We start from the raw sequence: 17502 nt of genomic DNA on the forward strand, positions 1-17502 counted from the left end.
GCCACAGATTTAGCAAGTCAGCTTTGTATCATTAAAGCCAAAAGTGTAATATGTATATTTATTTATATAAATGATATAGTATGAGTATTTAAATCTGTATGCCTCAAGGCAATATTAAAATATATACTCAGTTTTGGAAATATTGATTTTTCTTGAGAACACATAATTTGGCTTGTAAAACCTTAATCGATATATATCATCCTATAACACTGATAACTGAAAATGCAAATACATATATATATATATAAAACAAATGAATCATATTCTAAAGATAAAGACTAATAAAGATAACAAGAAAGTAAATAAAAATAGGAAGGAAGGACAAAAGGAAGAAATGAAGAAAGAATTTGTGCACTAACTTGGCAGCTGACATCCATTCCAGCCTCCAGAAGCACTTGTACAACAGCTTTGTGACCATTTCGTGCAGCAAGATGCAAAGGCGTGTGTTTTCTTGTATTACAGTTCATCAGGTTTGGATATGCTTTGATGATCATTTTTACAACACGCAGACGTCCATAAAGTGCTGCCAGATCCAGAGGTGTTTCTAATTTGTTGTTCCTTATTGTAGGGTCTGTTAGCTCTTCCAACAGAACAGCAACTACTTCTGAATGACCATACTGAGCTGCACAATGCAATGCAGTTTCATTTTCATTGTTCTGTTGAAAAAGAAGCTTGTGTTTAATCATACAATGGAATTGCTCTGCTTGTAAAAATCGCCTCCCTGAGATAACTACCTAGGCAAGGTCTGCAACATAACATACGGTAATACATGCTAAATACTTCAAAATGTCTCCAAGAAAATTTTACTAATAATACATTAATACGGCAGCTTTGTAGGTCTCAAGCTGATCAGATCCCTGTGGCTTCGTTGTTCCCAGTGCATTTCAACATGTCCAAAAATACACATTGTTCATGAGGATATGCCAAAATCTGTAACTTCTTGATTCAACTGTTCTTAAAATCACAGCTGAGTCCTTCATTTAGAAATACTCTGACAAATAAGTATCTCCCCTCAATATATTGTTTTTAAGCCATCAAAGTTTTCTATTAGAGTTGTGAAAACACAGAGTAAAAGTGTGTAAGGAAAGTGTATCAGGTTACACACTAATTTCCCACAGCACTGAAAAAGTTAGCATCAAGACAATAATCAAAACTCCAAAGAAGTCAAAATAGCTAGTATAGATATTAGGAAGACTTTTTCTATCATATTATGAGGAATATGACTATTTGTATGCTTTGGATTGTATATTATTTTCTTTATAAAAAACCCTATCCCATGTTTTTCTCCCCAAACTATTTAATAAGCTTCATAATAAATAAATATTCAGAATAAGCAGTAAGTTCTTTAATTGCTTTCTTCCACTTCTGTCTGTATTCTTGCAATACAAAACAGATGAATAACTTTAGAGAGACAGGAGGGAAATAATTTATAGAACTCTCTGAATTCTGTATGCCATCTATATTATTAATATATCTTGTGTCGTCTCTGTGAAGACTTAAAATGGACTAGACGCTATAAACTATGCACACTGACTGCTTCTCTTGATAGATGATTTATAAAATTTTGTGACAGTTGAAAATGTTGTAAAAGTAGAAAGCCAATAAGCCATTACGCCATATAAAGAACTACAGGCTTAATGCACAGTCAAAGGAAGATACTAAGGAAGTATAAAAGTGTTGTTCTGAAGGAAGCTGAAGAGGTAAATCTGAAGTTAAGGTTGTATATTTAAAGGAAACAACTGATAAAAGTTCTGGAGACAGACAGGATAAAGTAGGGAAAAAAAAAAAGACTTGTCTTTTGAAAAACAAAAGATAGTGAGCATCAGAAAAATGAGGGTTTGGCCTTTCAAACAGATGGCAGCAAGGATGATAAAATCCTTGTTGCACAGTACTACCTAGAAACTATTTTTTTTTATAACAGTGTACTTAATTTTATAATCAAGAACTAAAAACCCTGTTTTATCATTTTAACATTACTGTTGTTTAATCTCATCTTGATTTGAAATGACTCAGATGAACCTGAGAGAGAGAAAACACAGATCAATACATTCTGATAAGTTAACACTACAGATAAACTCTTCAGGTAAATGCACCACCATGCAAGTTGAGGGTCCCTATGATTGGAATGCATTTCCTGCTATGCTACAAGACAGAAGCCGGAAAGTAAGAAGAGCCAGGCAGAAAGTGACAGGTAGACAGGACTCAATGGCTAACAAGTATTTGAATGTATGCATTATTCAGACTCTCACATCATCTTTCTTCTATTACATCAACAGTAAATTTAGGTAAAAATATCTACAATTGCAACATCACAGGGCTGCAATGATCTATCAGCTACCTCTGAGATGCTTTTTCTGGAGACTTTGTAGAAAAAATACAGGATATGTTTCACCTAAGACCGGGGAAGAATTTTTTTAGTACAGTTGTATACCCACAAATCACAGGCATCGTTTATTATTTATTTAATTGTTGAATTTTACTTGTCATTTGTATTATATTTGTAGTTATTTATTTATTTGTAGGATGCCTTAGAAACTATTTATAAAAGCAGATTTCCACTATTTCATAGACAAAAATGTGTAGATCACTAGGCAATTGCAAGATAGTTTTGTGTAGAGCTATCACAGTTAAATAAGAAAATCACAATTTTGCCAAGTCAGTAAAAATGTTAAATATCTAAATATTACAAATGAATCCTAAACTCCTTCCCTTTGCATCTCAAAAGACATGTCAAACGGCATTACGGAAATGTGTTTACATCTATCATGAGCTGATGCACTGAAAAATTGCATGGCACATTAAATATATAAATGTAAGTGAAATGCCTAATGTGTAGAAAGAGTCAAATTCACAAAACAGAAAAACACCAAAAATTTCAGAAATGTTCATCATTTTTCTTGTAATTTTTTTGCTATTCATATTCTCTGGATATGTATTAAAAACATATGTTGAATGTTGTATTTCTTCTTAATATGATTCATCTTTCTGCATGAGACTATATGCTCATTTTCTCCTGCACATATACTGAGGACTACATACTGAGATACATGTGTCGGTTGTTTATATAACTGCTCCGTATAATAAGATTTCCTATCAGTTACATGATTTTATATTGATGACTGTGTGCTACTTGCACAACTTTCTATAAACAAACGTAAGCAATTTGAGTCTTGACAACATACATTTTTATTACATTTGGTATTCATTTACTAACAACTTTTGATCTCTTACTATTTACTTCATCTTTGTTCATTTCATAATTTAAATATTTTAAAGTCTCCATCAATGGAGTTTAACTTTTTTTTTTTTTTTTTTTTTTAATTAATACATGTTTTCTAACTGAAAACTTATGTCAGGTATGTTTTACATTCGTAAATTACTGTAGAAAACAGTGATATAATTATTCTTCCATATTTGTCATGCTATGCATTTGCTGTATATCTACGTTCCACCACCCGCATGAAATAATTGTTACTTAACTGTTGGACCCTTTAATTTTAACTTTTTTTCTTTTTTTTTTTTTTTAACTTTATGTAATAAGAACAGTAGGGGGCATTCAGAGCTTTAGATGCTGGATATGATCTTATGATGTTAGTTAACTGCATTTTAAATGTGTGGAAAGCAGTTAAATTAATTTACACTATACCATCAAATCTATTAGTTCATGTAATATACATTTAGGTATCATAAGCTTCTAATTTATGTCTCTGCTTTATTCAATCTTACTTACTCTCACTTAAGTATGTAGAAACATTTATTTCATACAGAATTTTAATAATAAATGAAGAATGAAGATGCATTACAAATTTTTTGCAAATTTTTTTCAAAGTGAACAAGTTTATTTTGTTAAGAGGCAAGCACATGAATTCTTAATGTAATATTTGGAAAAAAAAAACAAAAAACAAAAAAAACCAGAAAAAGTCTGATTTGAATATATTATTTGCTGTAGTGAAAAAGTATCAGAAACAAACAAACAAAACACCACGACTATTCTTGTCTCCAGCATTCAAGAAGGAAAAAGGAGAGAAAGAGAGAGAATAGCCCAGGGTCTCTGTCAAATTGTAGCTTCAGTTTTGCAGATCGAAGAACTGCTGTGGATACTATGAGAAGCCATATGCCTTATTGACCCTATTAGCAAGTAAGCAAAAGTTATAGAAACAGTCTCATTAAGAATGCAAAATAGAGCTATTCAGATGAGGGTGCTACTCTGGTGTTACTTGAGGATACGTGGGTGGAGTTGGATTCCCTTCATTCTATGACATGGATAATATCTCCTTCAAGGAGTGCTAATTTAGCACAACTAGGTTCCAGAAAAGTGGTTCCCTACTAAAGCTAGCCACTGTCAAGCTCAAGAATATTCTATAAATTTGGACATGCTTGGGATTGGGTTGTGTATGGAATTAGGTTTAAATTTACATATCTCTTTCTGATCTTAATGAAATGTATTTCCAGTTTCTCTGGCTAGTTCCTTCATAGATTCCCAGCTTCTGCCAGTAGAGTGTACGGAATTTCTGTAAACAGAGAAGCAGCATGAAACCAAGAAGTTGCTCTTCTTTATTTTGCCACAGAAATAATATGGAAGAAAACTGTACAATTGACCAAAAGTCATACTGGAATTCTGCTGGATTCATCCTCCATGCAACACCTGATAAGAACGAGAAAGTTACAGAAAGTCCAAAACTGCAAATCAAACCACAGAATGACAACTTTTGTTCCTTGTACATTTTCTTGGATGAGACCAGATTTTACAGCACTTCCCAGAACACTTCATGTCAGTGAATTTTTTTCCTTTATTTTCTGCACTAGTACTTAATATTCAAGTCAAAGTTATTCTACAAATTGCAATTGCTAAGTGTTCAACATCAAATACCAAACATATCATTCAAGAGATGGCATCTCATGATGATGAAGTGTTTGCAGTTTAGGTCTACAGTATTTCTTGTTTTTTTCAGTTTGATTTCCTGTCACGCTAACGTAGGGAGTGCAGGTGCCTATCACCTGCCAGGCTGTACTTTGCCACTTGAAATATCTATCCCATGGCCTACATGGGGGTATGTGGCTTGGCACAGCCTGAACTCTAGCCACCCTCTGCCCCATGCAATCATGAAAAGCAGCTGTGCGCCTTCCAGTCTCTGCAAATATCTCAACTATTGCAAGGTCTTAGAAGGTTGGAATTTCTGTGTTCAGGCAAGTGATTCCTAACCTTACTATTGGTCTCCAGAATAACCCTGTTGATACTTCTGATTACATGGACTAGACCTCCACAGAATATAATGATGCACATACAGGCCAGATAAATGCCAACATTTGAATCTGGAGTTGTCTCCTACCTTTGCATTCCAATAACCTTCTGATTACCCTGGCAAATTCAATAGATTATGATTAGTACTTACATTTCATAGTCTACCTCCAGTCTTCAGGCAGTTCAGCAGATTATACAGAGCATCAGATTTTCTATTTCTTAAAACTAATTTTACAAATGATACAGGTATATACAGATTGAAAACAGAAGTTATGCCATATGTTTGACAGCAGAAAGGAATTTATTTATCCCTTATCCCTTATCAATGTTAATACTCTTTTTTTTTCTAGTACTTTGTTTTTTCTACTGTATCTGACAGGCAAGATAATCTGTTTTCTTTTGGACAGGTGTGTGCATATACACACATGCATACATGCAGTTCATGTGGTTTGTCATTTATCTCTGCATATCAGTTCATTTACAGTACACTCAGTATATGACCATTATTAATTTTATTACAATTTTTATCAAGAATATGGTATCTAGTAAAGTAAAAAAAGATACCAAGTTCATGTAAATTTACATTAACATTTACAATGGAATAGTTGGAGTATGTCTTCATATGATTTCTCAGAAGAGTAGATTGGTTCAGGTTGGATATCAGGAGAAATTTCTTGTCTTAAAGAGTGGTCAGACACAGAATGGGCTGCCCAAGAAGGTGGCTGAGTCACTGCCCCTGGAGGTCTTTGAGAAGTATTTAGCTGTTGCTTTGAAGTGGCTTTACTATGGAACTACTGGTGGTAGGAGGATGGTTGGACTGGATGATCTTGGAGTTGTTTTTCAAACTTGATGATTCTATGATTCTTTCACAAAGATTTTTCATAATCTTTGTTTCTAATATTTGTTAGGTCTACATCCACCCAGAAGATACCTGGTATACTTAGAAGATCTTATTAATCCTGGAGAGGAAAATACTGGAACAATGGAAAGTAGATTTTTTTTTTCCCCCCCAATTTGAGTGTAAATTTGACAGACATAAAGAATATGTGCTGTTCTTTCCTGAGGATATACACAAGTATTATTAATCACTTTACCTGTTCATTCACTCTGGAGTGTGATGGCCCATGATGGATGAGAATCTTCACAATGTCTACATCTCCTCTCCAAGCAGCCAAGTGAATAGGAAAATAACCTTTATTATCTGCCACATTAGTTGATGCTTCATACTGAAGTAATTTGAGAACGATATCCCTGGAAAACAGGAGGTAAATCTAAAAATTGATGGGAAGCTTACTTTGCTACATTTTACATAAACATATAAAAATTAAAAAAAAATAAAATGTTATTCAAGTGAAACAATTATAAAAATAAAGATCAATTATTTCTAAGCCTTAAATAGGTAGCAAAACACAGCCAAGATATGTGGCGTATGTTATGATTATAACTGAAGTCCTTCACTACAAAGGAAGGTAGAAGGCAAATCTCAATGCAACTGGTCTCCTAATCTTGGTGGAATCTCATTTAATTGCCTATTAAGAAAAAAATATGGCAAAGAGGAGTGAATACATCCAGGTCAAAAGAAACTCACAGTCGTTTCCAAAATGAGTCACCACATCTAAGCCTCAAGGGAGATTTTAAGTTGAATTTTGTCAGAAAGCATGGAAACAACCATGAAAGAGTAAATCCTCTGCTGAAAGACTTGCTACGTGAAAAGTTCCAGAAAAGAGACTACTCACTCAGAGAGATTTGTTAGTGCAAATTGGTTTTGAAAGACTTTTCATGTCACAATAGCTGGTCTTTCAATAGGTCTAATGAAGGCCAGAGCTACAAAGTGGTTTGAAAGGGACACACTTAACAAAAAATAAAATAAAATTGAAATAAGTGAGGGAAAAACAGATACACAAAACAAAAAACAACACTCCACTAATGAAACCTATAGATAACAACAATATACAGTAACGACTGGGAGAAGTAGTTCAAAATTTTCTTCAGTTAGATAATACTTTTCTGCAGTACAGAATTGTTTTAAAGAAATGCAAACACAGTAAACACATGATGAACTGTGCTGAAGTGTAGCTGACTGAATAGAGGACACCAATTCAGAATGAGAAAAGCTTAGATGTCAGACCCCTGTCAAGTTACAAAATAGTACATTTGTCTCCTTCAGCCTTTATGAATGCCTCGACCTTTTAAATTTTTCTAGGGTTGGTCTTTTTCAGTGATCCACGGGAGATCCACGGGAACTTTTCAGTTCTGTAGAAATAAGTTTGAGAGAGCTAAAAATTGAGTCCTTAGCCCAGTACAATTACTGAGCTCACTAAAATTACTTAGGGTAGACTGAAATTTACATTCCTGCCCCAGATATGACTTAATTGCCTGCATAACTTCAATAGGAAAGAGAACTATTCCAGAATAACCAATGAGGAAGAAATTCATCACATGTAGTGAGTAAGTAGGAACTCATATGCTCTTGTCCAACAAGTACCCTAGTCATAAATAACTGGCTAGGTTGTGGTGTCTTATGCTCCCACTTTTCAGGAAAAACTTTGAAATCTCTCAAGTTCATCTCAGTGTGAAGTGTGAAAAATTAAGACCCCAAAAGTTTTCATGGCACAAGAATGATCTTCCTGACATAGGAAGGATCCTGCCAAAAGATTGTACTCACTATCGGTTTTGAATAATCAAGTTTCTAATCTGAAAAGTTTTTATTTTTTCCAATTAAGAATGAAAAATCTGTGAAATAAATATATTAAATGCATAATAATTACAGATTTGTATTATCTTACATATCTGTGTGTCCAAAGTCGCTTTAAAGTTACTGCAAATCATTCTCAGTATCATAAGTTTTGATCAGATCCTTATCTCCTACAGCCTTACATCAAATTTTCTTCTGTGAATTTTATTCAGCCCCAATTTAGAAACAGAACAGCTGAACTGCATTAAGAGGACCAGCTCGCACCTTTGAGACAGTGGGGTCTGTCCAAGAATGTTATAGACCTCAAAAATCATTCTTGATTTGTCTTAATAACAGCATGCAGTTGGCAGCATGATACAACAGAGGTAATGTGGAGTAAGGGGCAACATGTAACAGTAGAGGAAACACAGAACAAACAAGAAGGTATAAACCAGAACAGGTAGCAAGTTTTCACTTTCTTTTTGTTGGTTAAAATACTCAAAGAGTTCACCTGTTCACCTGCACCTGTATGCCTGTGTGGTAGCCTTCAGTGTGAATTTTGCAGGTCTTCCCCATGCTTGTGGAGGAATGCATGTGTTAACTTAGTAAAAATTACAGTCACATAAAATGAGATGGAAATCTTTTTCTGTTTTCAAGTGTGCAACTACTACTCATTCTTATCATTCTACTTTGACATTGATAATGATTAAGCTATACAGTTCTTGTTATCCATTAAACATCCATTGCACTATAAATGTGCAAGTACATGCATACAAGTATACTACACATTTTTCTGCTGCAATTTCCAATCAGCTAAAAAGCACTACAGCTACCAATATCAGTAACAATAAGAACTAGACGCAAAACATGAATTTGGTAGAACTGGTATAGAACCAGTAACTGCATTTCTCATTTGGTAGAAATGACAAAAGTTCTTATATCGCTAAAATAATCTTATTTCCCATGGGAGACTGTGTTTAATGCTATGCTAAAGCACAAAGTTAAATACCATTCTCATAAATAAGAACTAAACATGAGTTACTTACTTGTGTCCATTCAAAGCTGCGTGATGTAAAGCAGTATAACCTGAACTGTCTGTGCAGTTTATATTTGGTCCACGCCAGATGCTGCAGATGAAGCACAATTTAAAATTTTGGTTTGTTATGTTTTTTTCAGTTTGGAAAGTAAAGAAATGTCAGAAATTCAATGTATAATTCACCTAAAGATCACTGCAACAAGTGTGATTAAACTTTATAGGAGACAAATTATCTTTGAAAGACCTCAGCATACCAAAAGTCATGTTGATATCAGTATAATTTATTTATAAAATTTATTTTACACATTCATCATTATATCAGTCATGAGCTTTATATAGGGCAATTCTCAAAGACTAATAACTGTTCTGTCATTTCAATTAGAGCTGTTCTCCCATTATTACTCTGGTAATTACATTGATCTCATGTTTTCATTTTGCACTAATTTCTTCACAAGGATATACTCACTGACTTCAGGTCAGTCACCTAGATTCATACAAATCTAAGAACCAGTCACATCCTTTCAAGAGATGCTAAATCTGTACTTTACAAATAACCACATTTTTCTTCTCATTTGACAATTACATTTTCACATGAACTTTACATATAAAAAATAAAAAACTGTTTTATTTTTGTTATTAACTGTTATTAACTGTTATTTACCCATAAAACACTACATGCATAAAGAATTATTTTTGTGATACATTGTGTTCTGCAGTCAAGTAGTACCATATAGTTCTGGATACCTCACTTCTTCCTAGAAAAACAACTGAGATATTTCCTTTGGTGCAGAAAAGCAAAGGTTTGGGTTTTTTTCCATCTGATCAGAAGTCTAGAGATGTTCTTTTCTGCAGAAGGTAAAAGCTATTGTAATTTTTTCTATTAAAAAAAATGTAACAGTAAAAACTGAGTCCTTGAAAGGACAGCCCTTCCATAACACGACAGATGGTTTTGATATGGCAAAGACATCATGTAATGGAGAGAAATCAAATCTTTATTTATTGATACAATGTCTTTTATAGTTTTGCATAATACATATTATTTTCGTATGCACTGGATCCTGCATTCTTCCTTTGGTTTCTATCGGTTTATAGGAGAAAGAAGCAGTAAACTAAAAGTGGTGTAAAAATATTTTAAATAAATATATGAACAATCAGAATAATCATTTACATGGTCTTGCTTGTTTGCTAGCTTGCTTTGGTTTGGAGTTTTTTAGAGTTTGTGTTTCTTGGTTTTTCAAAATGCAATTTGTGTTTTATTCATTATGCATCAGGCTTTTTCTAAAAATAAATATTAAAAAATGGTCCTTAAAGTTCTTTTCCCCTTAATTTTCTCCTTTCATTCAAGCATGCTTCAAATTATTGTTGTAATTCCTCATTTTGGCCTTGGATATATATTTCAATAGTGAAACCATACTGATTTTTATTTTATTTTATTTTATTTTTTAAAGTTAAACTATATATATGCAGCTATATGAAGCTAAGCAGGACATTCAGGTTGGGATACAAAGGTACTGAGGACAAAGGAGTGTGAGTAAATGCTGATGACTCAGAGACATGAGATGGGATGGAGAGACTAATCATAAACACCTCCCAAATGGTACAGAAAGTCACATTCAGAATTGGAACTCTGTTATCACAGAATCACAGAATTGTAGGTTTTGGAAGGGACCTTTGGAGATCACCTAGTCCTGCAGGTTCCTACAGTAGGTTACAAGGGAAAACATCCAGTCAGGTCTTGAATTTCTCCAGAGGAGACTCTACAGCCTCCCTGGGCAGCCTGTCCTCAGTCACCCTCTGAGAAAAGAAATTGTTTCTTGTGTTCGGATGGAACTCCCTGTGTTGTAGTTTTTGCCTGTTGCTTCCTGTCTTGTCACAGAAAAGTGGAGGGGAGAAGATGCCTGAAGAGCTTTTTTTGGCATCATAAATACAATAATTGAGGAACTCTCACGCATATTGATTTATCAGTGTGTTGAAACACTTATATAGTTACTGCAAAATCCACACACAGGTGAATCTGGAACTAAATAAATTATTAAAATTCTACCCACAGAAAGCAATGTTCAGCGACAAAAGATTAACAGCTCTTAGATTACCATTAATTTAGAATGTTCTGAAAAACACAGTTGTACTATTTTACTACTTAGTTAAAGTTGCCAACAATCAAAATGCTTCATTTTATGAAGATTAGTAAGGTATTTTTTTCCCTGTACACATCATTGCATTACAGAAATCTAAGATTCATACTAAATTTTTAAACATTAAGTATATTATTTTTTGTAAAAAGCAGTTTACATTCAATGATGAGCTAGAACATGATCACAAATGAGTTTCTTCCATTACAACTAGTCAAAGTGAGGCACTAAGAAACTGTCATGTTATGCTACTTCAACTATACTGACAAAAACAGACAGGCCTTTTAATTATAGCTTGCTCTCAATGTGGACAACGAATACTGACCTTTTGAAGTGATGTCAAATATTAATTGGACATACACTTAGTAAGAAAATTGTGATTAATTTCTTTTTTACAAGCTGAAGATAATTGCATACAACAAATTGCATTTCAAAAGTGAGACGAAAATGACAGACTACTTGAGAAAAACTTAGTTGATTAATTTGCTATTTTTCAATGATCTTTGCTATGTCTTTTGCTATATGGAAAAAATAACAAAAAAGCAAGGAAATGAAAAGTTAATTCACTTAATCATCAGAACACAGGGATAATATTTGCTGTCAACAGCACAAGAACATACATGTACAGAATGTCTATCACAACCTTAAGTCTGCATTCATCATATTTCTCATCTGCTCATATATTCACAGTATTTCATTACCCATGCACTAACAATTATGCTCTTAATGTCTTTGTTTTACCAAGATGAAAGGAAAACATTTTGGTAAACAATAATAGGAGTTGTTAAAATCTGAAGAGAGCTGCCTGATGACCTCAGTGTCTATCTGCCCACTGGTTTCATTTAAACTTTATCTGACAAGTAACTCTCTTTGCCATTTCCATCTCAGAAACAATACGGCAAAGAAGAGGATGACACTGCCTGGATGAAACCAGCTCCTTCAGAGGAAAAGGACAGAGCACAGATTTCATGGCACAAACTTGAGGGGTCTAAACCCTGTCAAGAGCTGAGAGACCTAGCATATGCCTTAATCTCACACCTCCCACTCCTCTTCCCACCATCCCAGGTCTTCATGATACTTTGAAGATATTCCTAGAGAACCACTTTTCAGGTCTACAGAAGTAGTGAATTTTATTGTGCTAAGTCAGTTCTAGTAGTGGGTCAGTTCTAGTGAATCCTAAGCTTCATACTGATGTCAGCAATAAACACCAAACAGCTCACTTATTCACCTTATTCAAGTGTTCTACAGGGAAAAAAAAAAAAAAAAAAAAAAAAAAAAGGAATTATATAGATATTTGTGTTCTGAGTCAACCTTCCAAAACTGCTATGTCTATTGTTGCATAATCTGATAAATACGTTGCCAAAAGATATCAGAGCACATAGTCAGATTCTTATGCTAAATATTGTTCTGTCTACATTAATATAAATTTTCAATAATTTAAACTGAGCTTATACAAAATATATGTACAAATTAAAAAGCAACAGTGAAAATGCAAATTTTTGCACAATGTTGTATACATCATCAGTTATTCAGACACATAATAGTAATTTTACTTGCTGTGATCATTAGCAAAACAGTTCCCAATCTCTATGTATAAATAAATCAAATTGACAATCATGTTGCCGTAACCTATTTAAAGTAATAATGTTATTTGTCAAACATAGAAGTGCTTAGTTCTAGTAAATTTTATTGTTTTTTCTTCCAACAGATTCCTCTTTGATAGCATCCAGTGTTGTATTACGTATCTTAGTCTGTATAAAAAATATATGTCTTTTATCATGTACAGTTTTACCTATTATTTACAGTACTTTGAATATGAGCTACATTTTTCAATTCCTTTAAGAAAAGTAAACTTAAATACTTGCTTTAATGAAAACTGAGCAAAAACCATGCTAGACATTCTCTCTTTAGAATATAATAAATACCATAAACTATCACAAAATCACTGAATATCCTGTGCTGGAAGTTACGGGTTTAAAATGTCAAAAGTAGATGATTTCTTGAAAAAGCATGTGAAACATCTTATATTCAGTATTTTAAACTGCTGTTTCATATAGCAACTGAGGTTGCAATCATTTTTGTATATTTCTAGTCATTTAAATTTAGTATTCTAGAAATAAAATTCTGCCATAAGCAGAATTATTTTGGAAAACAACAGGTCATATTTGTGAAAAGAAGCCCAAAACAAACCTGAAAGACTTGGGAAGCCGTTCTCCTTTATTACAGAGCAATTTTCTTTTATGCATGTCGTGGTGGGTGGGGAGGCAACACAACTGTGTAGCTAGTTTCTGTGAAAGCGTTGTATCAGACTTATTGGAAGACAAAATACACAGAGACCAGTCATGTTGCTTACACTTTTAACTGTTCACAGAGGAAGAATAACTGTGAGCATTCTATGCAAGTCAGGATGAAATGGAGCCATATTCAAAATCACATGGCAAGGGTCTTCATGAATAGTCTTACTTCTAACTGGATATGGATTAAGAGTCTTCACACTTTAGACCAGCTTATAATTTACTTTTTAATTGTTATATTAGAAGGAAACCTCCAACAACTGTATTTCATATTTCATAACCCCTCTAAAATTCTCTCTTGCTTCTTAAGGGGGAAAGCAGAGGGACTATCAGAGACTCATTGAATGGCTTAGGTTGGAAGGTACCTTATCGATCTTCTAGTTCTAATCCCCTGCTGTGGGATGCCCAGGCCCCACCTAACCTGTCCTAACATCCAACATAAATCTTCCTTCTTTTATTTCAAAGCCATCCTCCTCTGTCGGAGTCCATCTTTTTATATGCTCCCTTTAAAAACTGAAAGGATATGATGAGGTCTCCCTGGAGCTTTCTCTTAGCCAGCTCCTTCAGCCATTATCCACACGAGAGGTGCTCCAGCCCTCTGATTTTTATAAGCCTGCTCTAACAGTCCCACATTTTGCTTGGGCTGGGGGCCCCAGGCCTGCTTGTGATATTCTGAATGGGACCTCATAAAGGCAGAGTAGAGGGAGGCAGTTGCCTCCCTTGCCCTGCTATCCGCTCAGTGAACTTATAAATATATCTTCAACTGTGTATTGAAGTACTTCAGTTGTTTCACTGTGAGATGCATTTCAAACACTCTTCATTTTTGAATGTGTGGCATATGCTTTGCTTGTTTTGATTCTTGCTACCTAGATCTGTCAGTTTAAACAATACAACAAAAAACTGTGGTCAAAGAATTTAAGAGATTAAGTATGTTAAGGCTCCACAACAGCCTATTCCATTCATTTTCTTCAATCTAGATCTTGTTACAGTCTTGGCGCTAAGCCTGGAAAAATGGAGAACTCTACTGAACCATGATGTTATTTCTATGCTGATTCCATTAAATTGGTGTAATTTTAGAGGCACAGAATTGTTTAAGTTGGAGAAGACCCTCAAGTCCACCCATGAATCTGGTCCAATGAGTACCACCAGTAAACAATGCCCCTCAGTGTCATATCCACACATCTCTTATACATCTCCATGAATGAAGAGTTTATCACTTCCACAGGCAGTACATTCCAGCACTTGACCACTCCCTTCCATGAAGAAATTATTCTGAATATCCAATCTTAACTGCCCACAGTGCAACTTGGAATGATTCTCTCATGTCCTATCACTTGTCACCTGAGAAAAGACATCTTCCTCTCTACAGCCTCCTCTCCTTCAGTCTAAACAACACTAGATCCCTCAGCTGCTCTTCCTGATTTTTGGTCCCTTCACCTGCTTAATTGTTCTTCTTGGCACATCTCAGTACTATAGCTATTATGAATTCTATTGTATATTGTAACACATTTACACATTAATAGTATATTAAATAACAGATGTTGGACATCCTATTTGTATTGAGTATCCTAAGTAATTGATGTTCAATATTCTACTTCCTCCCTCAATAGCATATGCAAGAACGATCTATTCATTTAGAAAATGTGAATCTATATATCTAAGCACTGTTACCTTGAAATCTCCTAAATAGCTGGATATCATGCATGAAGTTCAGTGCAAGTATTTAATGTCCATTATCAAGACAGAAAGGACGACGAAACTACAGGTTGTCCTTCCTCTTTCTAAGTGTATTATAAGTAGCCACATTAAGCCAACAAACCTTATTTCAGTAATAGGCCAGGAATTTTACAAGATATTTGCCTGTAAAAGATATACAGGTATGGTCTACATTCCTTAAGTTTCATAGTAACAAGAGATTATTATTGATATGGCATGCAGGAAATAATTGAAATCTAGCTTCCATTTTACTTTGTCAGGGAAGATTTCCAAAAGTAAAGGAAATCCCACCATGCAGCAAATTATGTAAAATATTCCGCTCAAGTATTCCTGCCTTCAAGAACATGTAGAGATTAGCTAATGAAGGAGCACATACAGAAAGCCATTTGATTCCTTACTGTGGATGTACAGTAGACATCCACAGAAAAAAAAAAAAAAAACAAAAAAAAAACCAATGCTGAGAAGCTTCAGGAGTGTCTATCTGTGATTCTCTTCCTCTCTGAAGGGCAGAGAAGTGTTTCTTCCTCCCATATGCTTTAGAAGCCTCTAGCATATATACAGCTCCTTTTGAATGCTAACTGGGAACAGGCAAGTGAGGATAAATTATCTCTCCCATCCACCCTATCAAAGATATGACCATCAATAAGAACCTAATAATGTTCATCTGTGCAGAGCACTCTTGTTATATACATTTTGCTTGAGTTCAGAATTTGGTTCTGAAAGTCTGTCTTAAGAACTATATGTACAAAAATGAATATCAAGCAGTACAAAAAGAGAAAATTAATAAAAAATCATAAAAATAACATTATGAATTTAGCACTACAAGTATGTTTAACTTTTATAGATCGTAACTCTTTCCTCCATAAGGAGGTACGACAGGAGTTGGTTAGAAAATTATTTTTTTCCAAATATGCAAACAACAGAATCATCACTTAAATTGATAACAGAATTTCGAAGTAAAAAGGGTATTTCAAACAAATCAAAGGCATCATATCCAACAATCTATGACTCAAGAAACAGTACCTTAGCTGTAATTGTTGTTTTTCAAGTTTTGCCAGATATCACTGTTTTAATGAACACCGACAAACTGAACAGGCTACATCTACCCAGACTAAAATTTAGAGGAGGGTGAAAGTTCTTGGATGTATACAAATAGCTTGAATTTCAAATAGACAATCTAGCATATTTGCCCATTACCATTCTTGAAATTGTCAACTGTATTTTTGATTGGAGAATTATAAGGCTATTAGAGTCAGGAATTCCATCTGCCATCTACACTTACTCCCATGGAACAAGCTGAGAGAATGCCAGCTGTAAATGACAGTTCAGTATGTAGTTGAGGAGAGGCAGAATCCCAAATAAATAGAGAGATACAAAAATTTGCAACATCAAGAATACCCTTAGCCACAAGATTCACAGAGACAATGTGACACTGCCGTGCATTATCATTTGGATAATCCTAGGGCAACAAAAGGATTGCAATTGAGGGAAACAGAGATGGTCTTATAAAAACATATTCTGACAGTTAGGATGTAAGGAGCAATTCTAAAGGAGCTTCTTATGCAAGAAATTACAGAACATACACATGCATACATCCAGACTGTAAAATGCCAGCACAGTACTGTGCTGTATAATAGTTCATTCATGCTCATCTGCACATCCACAAAGGAGCAAAATAGACAACAGAAAATGGGGGACCCCAAACAATACTCTGCCCTAGCTGCTCCCAAGCTCATTACAGGAGAGTCATCAGCCCATCAAAAGCCTCAGCAAAGCACAGAAGCTCAGGAGAAGGTGGGAATCTAAATGACAATCTCACAGTAAGCAATATTTGGTTGGGGCTTCCCTATGAGAATCTACCCCTGTTGTCCACGGGGGACATCCATCAAGGTGAAGAAATGGAGGAGCACCTTTTCAGCTGAGGGTAGTTACTGTACAGGGGTAAGGGATGTATTATGGGATTGCACAATACAGCCTAGGAGATGTTTGTGGAAGAACCAAACACATGGAAAGGGATGGATTTAGATTATTCAGGGAGGAAAAGGAGTGGAAAAACAGGGATAAAGGGACAAAAAGAGCCAATCATATGTAGATAGTTGTCTGTGCAGTATAATTGTCTAGCCGTGCCCCACACATAACCTTATTAAATTCCATTTCTAGTTTCCTAACTGAGGGACTCTATTTGGTGTATATGTATGTGTATGAGAGTCCAACAGCTAACAACATGAGTTAAAGGATCTATGAGAGCCACCATCTGGAGTGGGACCATCAGTCAGTGGGTTCATGTGTCCATGGAACTTGCTGCTGTAGGGGATACAGATGTGAAAAAGTGTGTGATCGCTAGCAAATATTAGCTTAAAAATAGGTATATGACAGGCCACTGGTAGGTACATTCTAGAAGTGTGCAG

The 17502-nt window shown here is 34.7% G+C and overlaps 1 protein-coding gene across 12 annotated transcripts in view; it reads right to left on the minus strand.

Annotated features, from left to right (window-relative positions):
* Positions 1-17502, minus strand: part of ANKS1B (ankyrin repeat and sterile alpha motif domain containing 1B) — a 393118-nt gene that overhangs the window by 340961 nt on the left and 34655 nt on the right. For all 12 annotated transcript variants that reach the window (XR_014934338.1, XR_014934339.1, XM_085515441.1 and 9 more), the window contains exons 2-4: positions 8963-9043; positions 6337-6493; positions 360-656 (exon numbers count right to left, since the gene is read on the minus strand). Coding sequence is in view for 10 of the 12 variants with exons in the window: in XM_085515441.1 (XP_085371567.1) it covers positions 360-656; positions 6337-6493; positions 8963-9043 (535 nt within the window). In the remaining 2 variants the exon portion in view is untranslated. The remainder of the gene's footprint in view (positions 1-359; positions 657-6336; positions 6494-8962; positions 9044-17502) is intronic.

Source organism: Coturnix japonica, chromosome 1, assembly GCF_054131305.1.
Source record: "Coturnix japonica strain WE chromosome 1, WE-NBRP24, whole genome shotgun sequence".
Taxonomy (NCBI): domain Eukaryota; kingdom Metazoa; phylum Chordata; class Aves; order Galliformes; family Phasianidae; genus Coturnix; species Coturnix japonica.